The sequence below is a fragment of the Halichoerus grypus genome, chromosome 2, assembly GCF_964656455.1.
Source record: "Halichoerus grypus chromosome 2, mHalGry1.hap1.1, whole genome shotgun sequence".
NCBI classification, from domain to species: domain Eukaryota; kingdom Metazoa; phylum Chordata; class Mammalia; order Carnivora; family Phocidae; genus Halichoerus; species Halichoerus grypus.
In genome coordinates this window covers 26,278,856-26,296,821 of record NC_135713.1, presented here as the reverse complement: position 1 = coordinate 26,296,821, position 17,966 = coordinate 26,278,856, and the positions used below count along the sequence as shown (strand labels likewise).

Genomic DNA, 17,966 nt, shown 5'->3' with positions numbered 1-17,966 from the left:
TTTGGCACTTAGGTAGCATTCAAGTTGTAAAATGAGGTTTTGTGTGGTGGTTGTTCTTCAATTTCCAGCACATTTTTTCAGTTATAATCATCTGTCTGGAGTTAGAACAGAAAGCATTAAAATCAGTGAAAAACTTAAAATACATAGACTGACTCAGCAGTTCTACCTGTAATAATTTAGCCCACAAATACACCATCAGACAAAATCCTAAATGATGGTAAAGATGTTCATTGCCATGTTGTTTGTAATAGCAATTCCTAAAAATAACCTAATATGCTCTGATAGAACTGGCTAATCTATTAATTTATTATAGTAGAGCACTTTTAAGAATGAGGTAGACCTCTATTTCTGAGTTGTAAAAATTTCTAACAGCAGAAGTTCAAAATTACTTTAGAGAGAGTTAGAGGTAACTGCCTCTTGGAGGTGGACATGAGTTAAAGTTTCCCTGGAAGAGCCATGTGTCAAAAATTCAATTGTGCATATCAAAGATGAGGGGACATGAAGGGTGGCTGACGCCTACCAAGCCAGCTTTTGGATTGCTCTTGACCTCCAACACCTATTATTAAGTGAAAAAGGCAAATTATAGAGCCCAAGTAACACATGTGGATGGGTTGAACATATACATTTGCCTCTCTTCCCCAAACTGCATTCAATAGAAGAGATAAAAAAATTAAAAGTGCCACAAATCCACAAAGACAAGAGGACAGGAAACAATATTGGAGAAGGAGTCAATAAAATTTTGGAAGCTAGAAGCAGATAGCGAAACTTACAGTTGCCTTAGCATGCCAGAGAAAGCTGAAAACTGTCCATAGCAGAGATTTCCCAGGTACCTCTGAGACAGCAGTGTGTGTGTTTGTGGGGGGGGGGGGTGCGGGGCGGGGAATGGCGTTGGTTGAAAGTTTATAAAGAGAGGCAGTTGGATCTTTAGATCTTTCCTACATCCTGACCATAGCCTGGAGGTCTTCTCACTGGAGAAGCAAACCAAGAGAGACTTTGGAATCAGTCATGGTTGGTAGGGACAAAAGAGCTTATTTCACCAATGATCAAGTGAAAATACATGCAATAAATAGTGTCCTTCCCCCAGGAGAGCTTCACAAGGGCAGGGGACTGGGTTAGCCTCAAGAGAAAAAACCTCACATAATAGATCTCTTCCTGATCACCTTATATAAAGCCACCTGTCAGTACCTGTCACCCATGAAACTTCCAATCAACTCATAGGTACCTCATCTTAAGTCAATAGCCTAGGATTACTGGACATTTGAAAAAATCTATCACACCAAGGACAAAATAACAAACAGAACAAAAGAAACTCCAAGGAACAGAGACCTTGAAAAGAAAAACCAAAGAAACATTGAACTCCCCCCACCCAAAAAACTATAATCTCTTCAGAGAAACAAGAGCCTACATCCATGACATAGCTTCCTAGCACAGCTATATAAAAAGAATATTCAGAGAATATAAGAAAAACTTAAAAATTTTTATAATAGCAAAAGTAAAAAAAGTAAGTAGAAGATAATGTGGAGAAATCTCTCAAGAAAAGGAGAACAAAGACAAAAAGAAAATATGATAAAAGATAAGAAAAGTAGAGGATCAGACCAGGAGACATAACATCAAAATAAGATTCCAGAAAGGGAGAATGGGGATGGAATAGAAATGAGGCGATCAAAGAATTAATAGAAGAAAATTCTCCAGATTTGGAGAACATGAGGTTCCATACCCATTAAATGCTATAAGAAAAAGGAAAGTCAGGAGAGAGGAGGACCTGTTTCTACACCAGCGGAAGCAGAAAACAAATCTGACTTTACATGGTTGTTACCAGGACTGAACTCAAGGATATCTCCTGAGCACTTAGAACTGTGCCTACCAGGAATTAGTAGTAAGTGCAAGAAAATTATTCAGTGAAGATGCTTTCATTAGTTCTAAAATATCTAATGGTTCCTCCTCTTCATATTTCTCCATTCCATCCATGTTGTTTGAGTGGTAGCAACACCAGAGTTTTACAGCTGCCCACACGGTGAACCTTTGCTGATCATATGCTGAATCCTGAGAATCAACATTTCCAAACAGGACAGTTTAAGCTGAAGAGAATCCTTGCACTTTGATTGGACAGGGCATCCATGACTGAGTGAGACTAGTATGGAGTTCAGCTAATCAGCCTTAGCCCCATCCCTATTTTGAGATGCTCAGTTCTACACAAAGATTCCTTATTGTCACTGGTTCCAAAGAAGTGGAACTGAGCATTGAGAGACGTGCACCTTCTCTCTAAAACCCGCAACTCACAGCATTACTACTATTAACAAAACCCAAATAAGCAACCATGCTTAATCCTCCAATTAAGTACCACACAAATTCATGCATCTTCTATATCACAAGTCGTTTTCATTGACTAATAAATGCATGGACAGTGACCTCTCTGCTTATTTTTGTGCTTGGCTTGGAATTAGTTCTTTCATCTTAATCTGCCCTGCCCAAGAGGGCCAGGAGGACTTCTGCACCCAGGACCAGCCCAGCCTGGCTCCATCAGACCCTTAGGAGCAGAAAGCAGGAAGGGAAGTCATTGGTTCTTTATCTAACAACCTTATTTTACAGAGAAAGAAAGAGAGAGGTTGAGCGAATGATCCAGGACAATATGAAGTAAGTGGAAAAGCCAATCTCTGGAATCTTGGTCCAGTACTCTTTGTCAAATTCTGGCTTGATTAACTTCCCTCGTTCTTCCCACTGTCCTCTGTTGCACACTTTTGTTTACTCAGGATCAGCTCAATAGTTATTTCTTACTGGTTTCTGCCCTCTGGGAGGTTTTGATTATATAAGAAAGATAAGGCTAAAAGTAATAAAACATGAAATAGATGTTAATCATTAGAGTATCTGGGGTCCGCAATAGCCAAAATGTGGAAGCAACAGTTTGGAAGTATCCAAACAGATGAATGGATAAACAAAGTGTGGTATAAACATACAATGGATAGTATTCCAGCTTAAAAGAACTTCTGGTGCACGCTATAATGCAGAGGAACCTTAGAGACATTATGCTAATTGAAATCAGCAAGGGCCAAAGGACAAATACTGTATGATCCCACTTATATGAGGTATCTACAATAGTCAAATTCATAGAGACAAAAATAGAATGGTGGTTGCCAGGGGCTAGGGCTGGGGCTGGGAGATGGGGAGCTCTTATTTAATGGGGATACTGTTTCAATTTGGAAATATGAGAAAGTTCTAGAGAAGGATAGAGGTGATGATTGTACAACAGTGAGAATGCACTTAAGGCACTGGACGGTATACTTAAAAATGGTTCAAATAGCGAATTTTTATGTTTTATAGATATACACAATAAAAAGACTTTTTTTTCACAAGTATATGTGATAAATTCAGACACATGTTCTCACATCCCCAGGAATCATAAACCGCTTTCGCAGGCCAGAAAACCTCCCTTGCTGGTAGGCCGCCACTTCCTGACACTGGGGTTCCATCTTACCTGTGTGGCTTGAGGCCACACATGGTCCAGTCGGGCCCATTCCACATTCTCTCGCCATTTCTCGATGGTTTTCCTCTCCCATTTCTCTTTCCTCACGTCTGATTCCCAGCCCCAAATCAAAACGAGTTCAGAGAAACTGGATTTCTGAGGCACCGGGGCCTAGATACGAAATTTTATTCTATTCTTCTTGCTGTTCAACCTTCGTCCACATTCTTCAGAGAACCCCATAGTAAATTAAGCCAAATTCAGTCCACAGTCAGTAATACAGACTCCTCCTAAATTCACATCTCCAGATGACTAGGGCTTTATTCTCTGACCCCTTCAAGACGATTTCTGATAATGGGGACTTGCCCCTACTTGAGCACGGCGGCCTTAGGGCCCCGCTAGAGCCCCCGTGGTGCCGCTGGGGAAGACTTGTGACTCTCCGCGCACCCCTCTCTTTCAGTGCACCGCTTCCTGTGGGGGTGGCTTTCAGAAGAGGACCGTCCATTGCGTCTCCTCAGAGGACAATACAACTGAAGACGGATGCCTGTGTGATCACGAACCCAGACCTGCAGAATTCCGAAAATGCAGCCAGCAGGCCTGTAAGAAGAGTGATGGTGGGTGAATGACTTCGCCGGCTGGGGAGAGAGCTTTTCATAAATAAGGTGTCCCGTGTGAATTGATGTGGATAGTTTTAGTCCCCTTTTTGCGCCAGGATCTTTATGCTGAAGAGGCCAGCCAGCTCCACTCAAAGCAAGCTGTCCATTTGGTGAGGTTTGACTCTAATTCCTTGAGGGGTTATTCATCCATTTTCCTATCTCAGAGTGCATTCACACTGACGTCATCCTACACAGATGAGAATCACTTCTGCTTTTTCCGAGATTTCTGAGAGATGCGCCAGCCTTTCTCAGGAAACCAGTCAGGTCCTGAACGGCCTTCTCTGTCAATGCAGCACCACCGGCTTAGATCAGGTTCCACAGAAACAGCTCTGAGGTGCAGATCTGGGTGCAAGGGATCCATTTCGGAAGTGCTCCCGAGGAAAACCGTGAAGGGAGTAGGGGAAGCAGGACAGAGGAGGGAGAAAGCACAGCCAGGTGGCTGCTTCAGCCTGGTCCCACAGGGGAGCTGCAGGATGGAAGCCATGGGTCGGAGCCGTCTGCTCCTGAGGCCGGGGAGCTGGACTTTCACACTCCCACACTTTTCAACCATGGGCCAAGGGCTACCCTAGCGGAAGGGAATTCGCAGGTGTTAAAAGCTTTCTACATGGAGAGACAAACCAGCTCCAGTAGGCTCTGTGGGCAATCCTCCAAAAGAGCCAGGTCTCTGGGTATTAGTGGCTAAAGAACAGGGATGCTGGGACTGGGGGATTGGGGGTGACACATGAAAACGAAGCAACAAATCTAAGGAGGGAGACCCAAACAGGGGAGCATCAGTGTTGTCTGCTACATTCAACCTCCACTTTCAGAAAGCATCCCAAGTTGAATGACCTCTGATGACCTTTGTCATGTTAAGTATGTTGAACTACAGCCTGGAAAGGTTAAGAGGCCTGTTTATGAATACAGGGGGTACTGATTGCAGAGCCAGAGTGCCAGGCCAGGTCTCCTTCTCCCTCCCATGCCTCTCTTCCTCGGGGGTGAAAGGAATCCAGCGTTGGAATCAGACAGCAATGGGTGTGCATCTTGCAGCAGCCTCTTTCTATCTATGTGACCTTGGCAGGATATTTAATGCTCTGAACCTATTTCCTTTTGGATGTAAGGAGAATAATAACACAAGCCTTCCAAAGGTATTGTCAAGATTTTAAATACCAGGTATTAAGTAGGTTTGAAAAGAAAAAAGAAAATTCCATCAACAAACCAGTTCAGTTACCTTCCTTGGGCAACTTACTCATTTCAGTAGCCTATAGTTTTCTTATCCATTTATGAATGGATTCAAACATGAATTTTAATGTCCATTCCATTGGTATTTGGGGCTTCATTGATATGTGAGGGGTTTTTTTTTAATTAAATTAAAAACCTAGAGAGAAGGTTTTCAGGCAGAGAGAGAGGATTTTTTGAAGTTCCATCTGTTACAAAGTAAAGAATGCCTCTTATAGATGTAGTCCCGAGATTGGGATTTAGAGGGTCAGGTTGAATTTACTCTGCCCCTAATTAAAGAACTGACTACTAGACATCAGCAGCTAAGTGAAAAACTCTTGAAAACCAGCATGTTGGTTGTACACAGTGGTAGTTGTGTTCTGAAGATTCTTCAAGATGAGAGGTAGTGAAGGCTGTGGTCTGTTAATCTATTCCTCACCTCCTTCCAAGGACTGAGGGTGCTGGCGTTCAACAGAGACTGCCATTAGAGGTCATACCCTGAGAAGATTTTCCCTAGAGGATGCTTGTTGACAAATCATGCACTTACTCAGCAGATATTTGCTGGGCCCTGACTTGACTACATGTAAACATAATGTCAAACAAGAAACAAAGCTGCAACCCAGTGACACTGATAAGGGAGGTAAGGATGTTACAAGAGTTCTTGGAAAGGGCATTAACTGTAAACTGGGGAGAGCAGGGAGGTCTGCAGAGGAAGTGAAGGATGAATAGACGGGTCAGACGGGAGGTTCCTGGAGAGGCTTTCAGTTTCTACAGTAATTAGGAAGAATACAAGGTCATGGCACAGGAGTCTAACTCAACTCAAGTATGAAGGTCATGGGAAGCTAGGAATGGTAGGGCTGGAGGGAAAAGCTGGAGCTTTGGAAGCATGCCAAGGAGTTTGGACTTTATCCCCAATGCAGAAGGAGCACTGGAGTATTCCAGACAGGGCTGTGGAGATGAGAAAGTCATGCTGGCTGCCATGTGGAAGATAGACAAGGAAGACCACTCAGGAGACTGCAGCAATATAGTCCTGGTTGACCATGCCCAGTGTTACGGGCTGTTCAATTCTACGTGGATGGTCTTTAACTTTTATTGCTGGACAGTGCAATCTTCAATAATCAAAACCAGGTTAAATGCATACTTGGTATTTTTTTCTCTTGAAATCTCACACTGACAAGATGATGACTAACAGCTGACTGACAATGGATATAAATAGCAATGAATTTCACTCATCAACAATTATCAGAGCAACAAAAGTTAATTACTAGCTTCTCTTGAAGGCAGAGCATGCTTACTCATATAGAAACAACATGAAGAGCAGCTTCAAGAAATTCCTTGCTTTTAAAAACCCACCACCCACCCTTACCCCTGTGCCTTCTGAAATGCTTTGAAAATAAATCATTCAGTGCCTGGAATCTTGTCAGCCAGCTAGTCATCACAATAAACATATGCCCTGTGTCCATCTTACAAGATCAGATATCAATTCCACGTAAGATTTGCTTTCCTCCAGGCCATTTTACTTCCTTTAGATGCCATCTAAGTTGTTGATGATTTAAATTCTAAATCAGAACTACCATTTCCAAAGTAGAGACTGTAAAACCCTAAGTAGGTTAAAAATTTTTTTTTAATTTATCCAGAAATATTTACTGAGTATCGGGTATATTCTAGGCATTACACTCATAATGATTAAAAAACAAAAGCAAAACTCTTATGCACACCATTCCTGGGGTTTTCGGTTTTATTTTGTTTGTTTGTTTGTTTTTTGTTTGTTTGTTTTAAGGAATGAGGGGTAGAGAAGGCAAGAGAAAGAATAAGGAAAGTAATAAAGACAGTACCTAGGCCCAGAGTTGCTACAAATGAACATTTGAGTCAGCAAACTTTCTACTCAGGAATATTCTTCCAGATGAATAGGATTTCATGTTTTCATTTATTCAGCAAATATAAGGGATCACAAGATACGTCTCAGACAAGTGCTAAAAAGTGAGGAAACAGAAATGAGTGTAATACAGCCCCTGGCCTCAAGGAACCCAAACTCTTACAGAAACTGTATTTGTCAGCAATATTGAAATTGTTTTTCAGCTTTCTTTTGTGGGCAAAATACTATCCTTTCAACCTAGACACAGCTGACAGCAAAGAAACAAGCTTCTAACTGTCCCTTTAAATTTCCAAGCTTGGTTTCTGTTGACCTGGCAGAGGCAAATTGGCATCTCCTCTCCAAGTTGCCCCTAATTATAAGCATTGTGTGTGCTTCGGCCGGGATCCAGTTTGCTGATGAACACAACAAGCCTTCATTGTTTTATAATAATAAAGAGAACTGTGCAGTCAAGCCATGCCACGATGTTAGGCTCATGGTCATTGTCTAAATGAGCTTCTAAACACGGGCCTGGAACACAGGCTCCCAATTTAGGCCACCACTATCCGTTCTTCCTTCAAGTCCCCCACTCTTGAACAGGAGGACTGCAAGACCCAGCATGCTTCCAGGGCTCCGAGGACCATTGAAAAGCAGAGTTCGTAATCCCATGGTTCTCAAGATGAGGCAAGAACCCCAGGTGTGACTGAGCCTCTGTTGTTCCTGTAGGGGTCACCTAACCTGACAGTTGGGGGGCCTGTGTTGAACAAGTGAAGATGCTGTGTTCAAGGAAAATCTGTCCATGTGACCCCCTCCTTCCCCATCGCCAGTACAAGAGCTTCATTCCCTCGGTGGCAGAGGTTTAGAGGCCCTGAAGCAACATCCAAATCCCAGCCACCAGCTACATGTCAGCTGTGCAGTATTGGGCCAGTTACTAAGCCTTTCTGGAATACCTCAGTTTTTAAAAGAATAGCTATACTTACAAGTGCATTTCTGTGTGGATCCAATGAGATGGTATCTAGGAAGTACATTACCTGGTATGGGGTAAGTGCTCAATACGTTGTATTTCTGTTATGACTATTGTCATAGGGGAGGAGGTGCATTACTGTCCTAGGGCTACCATAACCGACTACCAGGAACTAAATAGCTTAAAGCAACAGAAATGTATTCTCACAGTTCTGGAGACCAGAAGTTCAAAATCAAAGTCTCGATAGGGCCATGCTCTCTGTCTTAGCTTCTGGTGGTTGTGAACAATCCCTGGCTTTCCTTGGCTTGTAGCTGGGTCACTTCAGTCTCTGCCTCTGTCCTCACACAGCCAGCTTCCCCTCGGATGTCAGTGTCTTCCGGTGGCTTTCTCTTCACTGTGTGTACCTGTGTCTCCTCCAGGACACCAGTCATGTTGGGTTAAGGGCCCACCCTATTCTGGTATGGCCTCATCTTAATTTATATCATTATTACACCTTCAAAGAAATATTTCCACATAAGGTCACATTCACATGTACCACTCCCACTTTGGGGGACACTTAAACTTTGGAGGATGTAGTTCAGCCCACAACAGGTTAGGGCTTTGGGAGGCTCTAGGAAGCCCTTTTTAGAATGGTAAACACCCTTGAGAGATCACACCAGAGCCTTATCAGAAAAGGCTCATACCATCATTTACAGAACAGTTCGAGATAGAATGTAGTGCTATGTTTGAGCAAATGTTACAATAATAATGCAAGTTGGGAGACTGAGACAGAGGGGATCCATGTGGGCCAGCGTGGCCAAGAGAAGCTTCGTGAAGAGATGGGATGCAAGCCGAGCTTTCACACTTCCTCTGTCTTCTTCCTTTCCTGAAGTAGCCCCAGAGCACTCCCATACTCATGTCAGGGAAGATGTGGGGCAGAGAGCTACACCACATGCCCCTCTTCCAGCCACCATCCACAAGGGCTTCAGGAGACACTGGCTAAGAAATTGGAGCAGGCCCGTGACACCCAGGTGCCCATGCTGGTCCTGTTCCAAAGCCAGCAGCCTAGAAAGGAATCCTTGCCTGGTTCTGAACACCAGTGCACGTGATGCCTGATCCAGACCCCACGGGGAACACTGGCTGCCCTTGTGGAGCTGTGGGAGAGGAAGAGCCCAAATTCTTCTTCCAGTAGGACTCCTTGGCTGAAATGTGTACTCCTTCTGAAACAGAGCATCAAAGAAACTTTCCTGTGGGATTTTAGGAGAGATTGGATTTTATAATAGGCTTAAAGAAGAGGCCTAAAGAAGAAAAGAATCAGCAGTGAAGATTTTTGGGTTCTAGGAACATTGTGTGTTACCAATTCCCAAGTGCCATTCGAATCTGCAAACAAAATAGGATTGTGACAGCTAACCGAAGACATTTATTTCTTCGCGGAAAAACAAGGTCCCGTCAAGAGAATGATGAGCTATGAGGAGATTAAAAGCATTTTTTTGCCTTCATGACTGGAAGGTGAAAAAAAGGCAGAAAGAGGAAAAAATACTTGCACAGTTTTTGGGTAAAGAGGATAGTACCTCAATCTCTACTTTTAACTGCCAGTCCTATTGACAGAAGACAGGAGCCTGTTTGTGAAAAAAGTTTTTCTTCAAAACTATTCAAATCTCTTCTGTAAGGAAGAAAGCAAGGCAACCAGAGCTCAGAGAGGCACTCAGGCAAAGTTTGAAACAATTTCACTTTACAGAAGAAAAATCTGCTCTTTGGGGCCTTATTGAATATCTTCCAGCCCAAGAGTACGTGGACCAGTCCAACCTGAGTGCCGCTCCTAGAATGTATGTGCTGGGGACCCCTGAGAAATTCCCTGCATCTTGGATGAGGAAATCAGGCCAAGGGGCGGGGGGGGGGGGGCGGTGGATGAGGGACTTACTTGCCTAGAGGTTTCAGAGTAGAACAAGGATTAGAATCCAGGTATCTCATCGGATGCTTACTGTGGGAATTATCTGTGTATGTTTTATGCTTTCATCTACGTGGTACATTTCTGGAGGGCAGTGATCACATTTTATGCTGAGCTCTGCTCAGAACCCGTTGGTTAGTCAGCCAGCTGGGTTATTGTCTGGTGCTTTGAATGGTATGATTGGTAAAACCGTCCCTGTTGAGCTCTGGCTATGCCACTTACCGGCTGGGTAACATTGTGCAGCTTTTTAACTTCTGTAGGCTTCACAGTCCTCATTTGTATAATGGAAAGACTCCTATTTGCCTGATCGTACTGCTGGGGAGATTAAGTGAAGCAATGCACGTGAAACATCGCGTTCAACTATCGCATGACAATACTGCAGAGCCAAACACCTCTAAACCCAGGGCCCTAAAACTGCAATCGTGTAGTTAGCTCAGCGTCTGCAGGTCAGCTAAGGTTCAGCTAATCTAGCTTGGCCTTGGTTGGCCTTGACTGCCAGCCGTAGGTTCGGTCTAGGTTTGCTCCCTGTGTCTCCCATCCTCTGTGGTCCACTAGCTGTGCGAACCAGGTCCTTCTCCTGGGGACAGCAGAAGCTCATCAGGCTGGGCTCATCCCCCTGCACCTCCCAAGGCCCCGTAGGGATCATCTCTACTGATACCACATTGTCCAAAGCAAGTATTGGGCTGAAGAAGCCAAAGTCGAGCAGTGAAGTATTCACCGCCCACCAGGCAGCCATGGCAAGGGTGGGAATGTGTATATAACACTGTTACACAGGAGTGAAGAACTGTGACTGATAATTCAGTTTAACAAACACTTCACACAGTGTCTGTTACATAATCACTGTTTAGTGGATGTCAACTACTGTGAATTATTGTGAAGCCTTTCTGGGTAGACATATAACATCTTCCATTAATAGAAGTTGTGCTCATTCACTTACAAAGGATAATCTTTGGTTTTTTTTGTTTTATTTTTCTCTCCTTCCACAGATTTACTTTGCACCAAGGACAACTTATCAGCCAGTTTCTGCCAAACACTAAAAACCATGAAGAAATGTTCTGTGCCCACTGTGAGGGCTCAGTGCTGCCTATCATGTTCCCAGACACACATTGTCCACACCCGAAGGCCAAGAAAGCCACAGTTGCTCAAAAACCCCAAAGCATTCTAAGTCCAGAAGGAAGCCAACCCCCACCACAGACTGCAGCAGCCCGGGGACTGACTCGACTGCATTCTAGCCCCAGGAAACCACTTCACTGAGGTTTTCCAGTCCAACTTTGGCTCAAAACAAAATCCCCTGTGTTTTATTAGCCACAAAACGCCCTTGCAAAAGGCATGGGACTGTAATGTTTGCTGCTCCCTGATAGGTGAGATATCCAAGAGGTTCAGGTGTCTCCTGGGATGTGCTCTTGGGAAAGGTGCCAAATTAGGTAAGTCAGTGACATGATGTCTTTTCCCCCCTTGAAAGTAAAAATGAAGACACCAGATTTTTCCCAGACTACCTCAGGAGTATCAGGAAATAGAACCACATGCATCTAGGGAGCAGTCTTGTTAATTTACCTTGGTGAAATCATCCTTTTTTTCCTCCCTGCTTGGGGAAGCTGCTGTTTAATATGTCATGGGAGAGATTTCAGAAACATTCATTTAATTCACCCAGGCAGAGGGCCACTTTCTTCAGCCAGTACTCAGCTGGGGCAGGGAGAGAAAGTGTTGGCTATTATCACTCAGCCCCCGTAGACTCGGTATCTGGGCTCTTTAGACTCCTGTGCCTGCCTGGAGACACAAGAAATGAGAGGAAATGGTCAGAAACTGTAGGACTTAGTAAAGGTAAGGGATTTAGCTTAATTTTAGGGAAGACGTTTCTGACTCAAGGATAATTTCTATGAAAACTCTTAAAAAGGAAATGAACAGAAATCAATTTCTTGCCGGTGTAAGAAAAGAAACATGGACCTTTATACTTCCCACTTTCCTGGCCAATACCTTTCCTTTGGGGAAGAGCTGATGAGTCTTCCCGTCTGACTTCCTCTCCAGTGTGTTCCCTTCCTGAGTCATCAACTCAGAGGTCCAACTGTCTTTCCACTGCTGGGGGTTCCTGCACAAGAGCTGCCATAGCCAGGTCCGTGGGGGCGACACCCCCCCACCTACCCCAAGGACGGAAGATGGAGCTCAAGATCAAAATATTTCAGAGGACCAGGTCAACTGTATTAAGTACAAGAACTGATACAAACTTCTAGTCTTGAGGGAAAAAACCCACAACTCAAAGTGAGGTTAAACATGACCCCCATACACCCAATAGTTACTTTTGAAGGTCTGTTCCTTGATCTATTCTCCAAGTCAGGAGAGTCCAAAACAGTGAAATGAATGTGAAAATGCTTATTCTGGATGTTCTCACCACCCATCAGGAGGCTGTGGTCTCAAATACAAGGCAACTTTCCTAGTTTGTAAGGGGAGGCATTTACATGAACTGAACCCAGAGAGTGAGGATGGGTGGGTGGGTGGGGGCCTCTTGACAGAGGGGAAGGCAGGGATGGGGCCTTCACATTGTGAGCAGCAGCGTAGTGCAGACTCGTGCACAGGTAGAGGGCAGTTGCTATTCCCCATGGAGCACAGTGTCCCCTAGCTCCCTTGAATTACCCATCCGTTCAGCAGAATGGTGCTCTTAAAAAACGGTGCTAGTATCTAGAAGGTGGCAGGACTAATATAAACACACAGATAGATGTACCAGCGGGCAAGTCCATCCGCATCTGTTAAACGTGTAATGGTGTTGCTGGCCAATGCCAGTTCTATTGCTTGGACACTAGAAGCTTAACATTGTTATATGATGTGCTTTGTATTTTTTTTTTTCAAGCCATTAATGTGTATTATTCTGATAAACTCCTGTAGAAAATAAAACACTGGGGTTGGGATGGAACTTAAGAAAGAAGAGAAACAGGATGAAAACAGACATGTTTACCTGAAGCCAGGGAGTTTATTTCTCGATGATGACGTTCTTGTATTCTCTGTCTTTAAAGGCAAACATTGCTGGCTGATGATATAATCTCTGGTGAAATGACAGTTTTAGAGAGGAGAGGCTTAAATGGTTAGTGACGTGAGTGGTGGAGGAGAATCTGGTTTTTTCTAATGAGGCAGTTCACTAAGACTGTTCCTGGAGTGGAGTGTGGGCTTTCGGGGGGCTGAATGTCGTCATTGGGGCTGAGTTATTTCACCTGGTACTGTACTAGCTATCAGAGGCTTATGCATGTCATCAGAGACCTGGATATGACCAGTCTTTCAAAACTCAGGAATAAACCCAGATCCCTACTGACCTCAGCAAACTCAGCTAGGCCAGATTTCCCAATACACAAAGTGGGCCACGTTATTTATGACCGGCGTGGTGAAGAAGATGATAGACATGTGGGGAGGGTCTGCCCAGATACTCCATTCTAGGCCTTTCTCCAGTTTCTCAAAGACAAGCAATTAGCCCCTCATCATGCATCTCACACATTCCCTTCCTGTGTGGAGGCTGCGTTGTGGGATAGTTGTGTGTCATTCTGGACTCCAGGATAGAAATAGCCCTTGTTGTTAGAGTCATCTGACACAGTCGTTTCCTTGACAATCACTCAGCTTTGGATCATCAGGGTTTTGACAGGTCCCTGTGTTTGCGATCAGAGAGGGGAGACTCTGAAGACAAGAACCTAGACAGTGTCTTCACCATTTCTTCAGAGCTCACAGGGAACAACACGAAAGCAGCATCATTGGTTTATTTAACACACGTCCTCTTTTCTTCCCACCTTGAACAAGCAAGTGAGAGGTGTAGCAAGACACACTGGATACCCATCTACCATGAACCAGAGAGGCCACCGCAGGGTCTGGTGCTTAAATACAGCAAGGTTCTCGAACCCATGTTGGTTTACATTGCCTTTCACATGGTAGAGTTTGCTGTTCTCTGAAAAGTTGTGGGTTAATTTAATTCTTGAATATTGAAACATAATTTAGTGCACCATGAGAAAACAGTATTTCAAGAGACTAGTGAATACTTTTCTAAAAAGGGAAATCATTTTGTGGATACTACAATTGCCTCTTTGTGGGAATGACTTGTTGGATGCTGGGCTTTCTTGGTGCACGCGTCCCAATGTGGTGCTTTCAGATATTTAGTGAATGTTTTTGATAGATTTCATCAAGTTTCTGAAGCAAATTTGAGAGATTTATATTGTTTCAGACTATAATTTCCCAATCAATTGGCTTAAATCCTTCAAACTCTAAGAGCTACACATTGCTACCCCAGAGATTGCAGGTCTTAGCTCTTCTCCCTCTGACTTTAGGTTGAAGCCAGGGGACAGTGTATCTGGTGCTCAGTGCACAGCGATTCACTTTCAGGGGAGAAACCACATGACATGAATTGCCTGGTGCTATAACTTAGCCAACATATTTGATGCTACTCCTGTTTTGTTGTATTGCAAATTCAAATATTGTTATTATTAGTATTATTATTTTAAATTATATCATTTAAAAAAAAACCACAGAGTTGGCAAAGCACAGTTCTACCTATGACTGTCCTCCAAAGTGGTTGTATAATGTATATGGCCCAACCCATTTGCTCTCCCTGCATCTCTGTGCTGTGCTGGCCAGGCCCAGCCTCCTTAAGGGGTCCCTTGGTGGGTACCTCAGTACTTAAAACCAGATTGTAATCATAGCCTGCCTTTGGGTGGTATTAATAAATGGCTAAACTCATTGATGTTTCCATGTGATTCATTTACTCCTGCTGTGAGACTCCCACCACCCACCAGTGTTACCCTGGAATTTAGCAACTGGAGGAGGATGATGCCAATTTCTTCCTCCCACACTCCATGCAGATTCCTTTCTCTTCCACCCCAGCTCATTATGTCCCCGGATGAGTCACAACCCAGGTGAGGTAGAACGTAGGTCTCTTCTCGTGAATGATTATACAACTGACACAGTCCACCGTATGATGATCTGAAGTGATGCCTAGAATTCTCCTCAGCACCAGGTTCAGTGTATTCAGACTTGCAGCTCACAGTAGAACCTACTTCCTCAATCTATCCAACATGTAGACATAATGTTTAAGAGAAAGTAACCCATCTCTAGAGGATCTTACTCTGGAAATCCAATCCTTTTTCCAAAATGGTACATAGCATAACAAGTGTAGAGAGCAAAGTTAGAATTTGGACATGGAGACATGGAATTTACTCAGATGGAACGAGTAAAAATGAGACTGGCAAGAGCCAGGCATCTGCGGGCAATCCCTAGGATGTTCGAAGGCATACGCCAGAGTGGTATCATTTTTTGGTCGAGAAGACGTCACAGAGGGCCATGAACACCTCCTTGTTTGTACCTTAAAAACTCTTCTTTCTGTGATGACTAGGTAACTCTTATCCTACAAAACTCAGATTAAATTCTGTCTCCTCCCTGAGAAGCTTACACTAACCCTGCCAGAAAGACTGAGACACTTCTCTGATCCTCCTTCACCTTGTCTATTTTTCTCTAGAACAATAGTTCTTAATCAAGAATGATTTTTGTCCCTAGGAAACATTTGACAATGTCTGGAAACATTTTTGGTTTTCACAATTTGAGGGGTAGGAGAGTGGGGAGAGAGTGCTATAGGAATCACCAAGATTTCTGCTAAACATACTACGTGACAGCCCCTCCCCCCAACAAAGAATTATCTGGTTCAAAATGTCAATAGTTTGAAGTTGAAAAACTGCACTCAAACAATTATCACCCTGGAGTGAGTAGCAGCATTTCTGGGTTGAGTAAAACTGAGCTCACCCTAAAATTCAGAACCCACAAAAAGACTGATGAGGTGGGTCAGGAAACCTCCAAAGAAGAAAACATGTTTATCAGGATTCAAAGCACATCTGCTTGAAAAAGCATCTTAATGTTGGAGGAAAGAGTAGTGAGCATAGCTCCAAAAGAGATTTAATCAGCCCCTGGGGGCTCAAGTGTTCAATCCTAGAGCCAGGGGCAATAAACCAAAAACAAGTAAAATAGAAAAATGACATATTGGGGATTTGGAATAATCCTCCTCTTCCAACTGAGTTTTCTACCCAAACAGAGCAGACATAAGTCAGATCAAAATAATAGCTTTCCTAAAGGTGAGGCTGGCCTAGAGAGCATACTTTGGATGCAGATAGAAAAGGGTTTTCCTATCCTTCTCTATCTCTCCAGGTTTCAGGCTCAAGAAAGATAGGGGCCAGGGGCACCTGGGTGGCTCAGTCAGTTAAGCGGCTGCCTTCAGCTCAGGTCATGGTCCCAGGGTCCTGGGATCGAGCCCCGCATCAGGCTCCCTGCTCGGCAGGAACCCTGCTTCTCCCTCTCCCACCCCCCTGCTTGTGTTCCCTCTCTTGCTGTGTCTCTCTCTGTCAGATAAATAAATAAAATATTTAAAAAAAAAAAAAAAAGAAAGAAAGATAGGGGCCAGAGAGAGAGAGAGAGAGATGGATCACTCAACCCATTAACCCGTTAAAAGTATCCATGGCCATTAAGTGTTCACCAATAGCAGCATTCCCTCCTGCACTGGGAAGAGTTATTGACAAGGGTATCACAAAGGTCCCAAAAGGATATCCCAACACTACCAACACTGAGTCCTCTTGTTTCTATGCGAGAGAGGTAAGAGTACCATGAAAGGAAGAGATGTGGGGCTGGGGAGAACAGAGAAGGCATTATCTAAAAAGATTCCTTTTCCATAAATCCTAAATGAGGATATGACTTATTTTTTAAAGATCACAAAGAAAATACGTGGCAGGCATAGTAAAATATAAGACAGAGATTAATGAGAGAGTGGTCCTGCTTCTGTGCTCATTCCCCAACCAAGCATTACCCACGCCTTCCCTGGACAAGTCCAGACTCTCTCCTTTTATTGGTACAGACTGGCACACCTCCATCTCCAGCTTTGTGGGCAGTTGCCTAGACTAGGGGTCCTCAGTGACGGTGCCTGCAGCCTCTGTACTGATAGTCTATGGTGCCCGGGGTCAGAGTCCTATCAAGAGATTCCCAAAGAAGCAGCACAGTCTGGCTGGAGCTGGGCATCAGGCATCAGCCAGCTGGGGGTGGGGTGGGGGGGCACTGTCCTGCCCAAATGCCGATAGGAAACCACTGAGGTGTGGGAGAAAGTCATTAAGGGAAGTAGTCCACAGGAGACATTCTCTTGTTGCTCCCAAACTATCAGGAATTTATAGGTTAGGTAGGAACAGATCCAGGGAAAAACTCTTAAACCATGACTAACTATATTCTTAATTTCAGACTGCCAAGAACCTGCTTACAATTCTTTTACCAACATGCCACTCCTCCAGACTCAGCCTTTGGAAGAGAAGGAGAATATTTTTTGTTATTTCTGTTCCTGGAACTTAGCTCACTGTCTAGCACATAGTATGTGTTCAACAAAAATGTGTTGATGCCAAGTGAAGGAGCTGGGAAGATACATGAAAGTCTTTTAGTAACTGAGAGGTGAAAGATTATTCTGGAAGCTGAACTTGGTAATCCATTCAGAACCACCAGAGAGAGCTAAACTCACCATCATAGCTAGTAATCAACAATTAATTATAGGCACTTGAAACGTTCAAGCAATTTTCAGGAACGGTATTTGGGACCATATACGGGTGCCCTGTGAACTACCCTCTCACACAGGAACCAGGGACTAAAACTAAGGAGCCCAATGTTTCCACTTCACTAATGTCTGATGCCCGTCCTCTTTCTGGGGTCTTCCCAGTGTTTGAAGGAGAGGCAGTGTGGTGGAAGCAAACAGACTACACTGGGAGCAGAACTGGATGTAAGTCTCTGTTCCAGCACCACCAACTTGTAGACTTTGGGCAAGTCTTGTGGATTCATTCACTTACATTTCTGACTCCCAATGTGTGATCAGCTCCCTGATGGCAAGAGTCACTTCTTATTCATCATTATCCCCCCAGTTCTTAATGCCATGTCTG

General features: G+C 43.9%; 1 protein-coding gene across 1 annotated transcript in view; it reads left to right on the top strand.

Annotated features, from left to right (window-relative positions):
- ADAMTS12 (ADAM metallopeptidase with thrombospondin type 1 motif 12) overlaps positions 1-12,523 on the top strand; it is a 291,779-nt gene extending 279,256 nt beyond the window's left edge. The window contains exons 22-23 of the mRNA XM_078066503.1: positions 3,918-4,071; positions 11,037-12,523. Of these exons, the coding sequence (XP_077922629.1) occupies positions 3,918-4,071; positions 11,037-11,215 (333 nt within the window). The 3' untranslated portion in view covers positions 11,216-12,523. The remainder of the gene's footprint in view (positions 1-3,917; positions 4,072-11,036) is intronic.
- Positions 12,524-17,966: the final 5,443 nt, after the last annotated feature.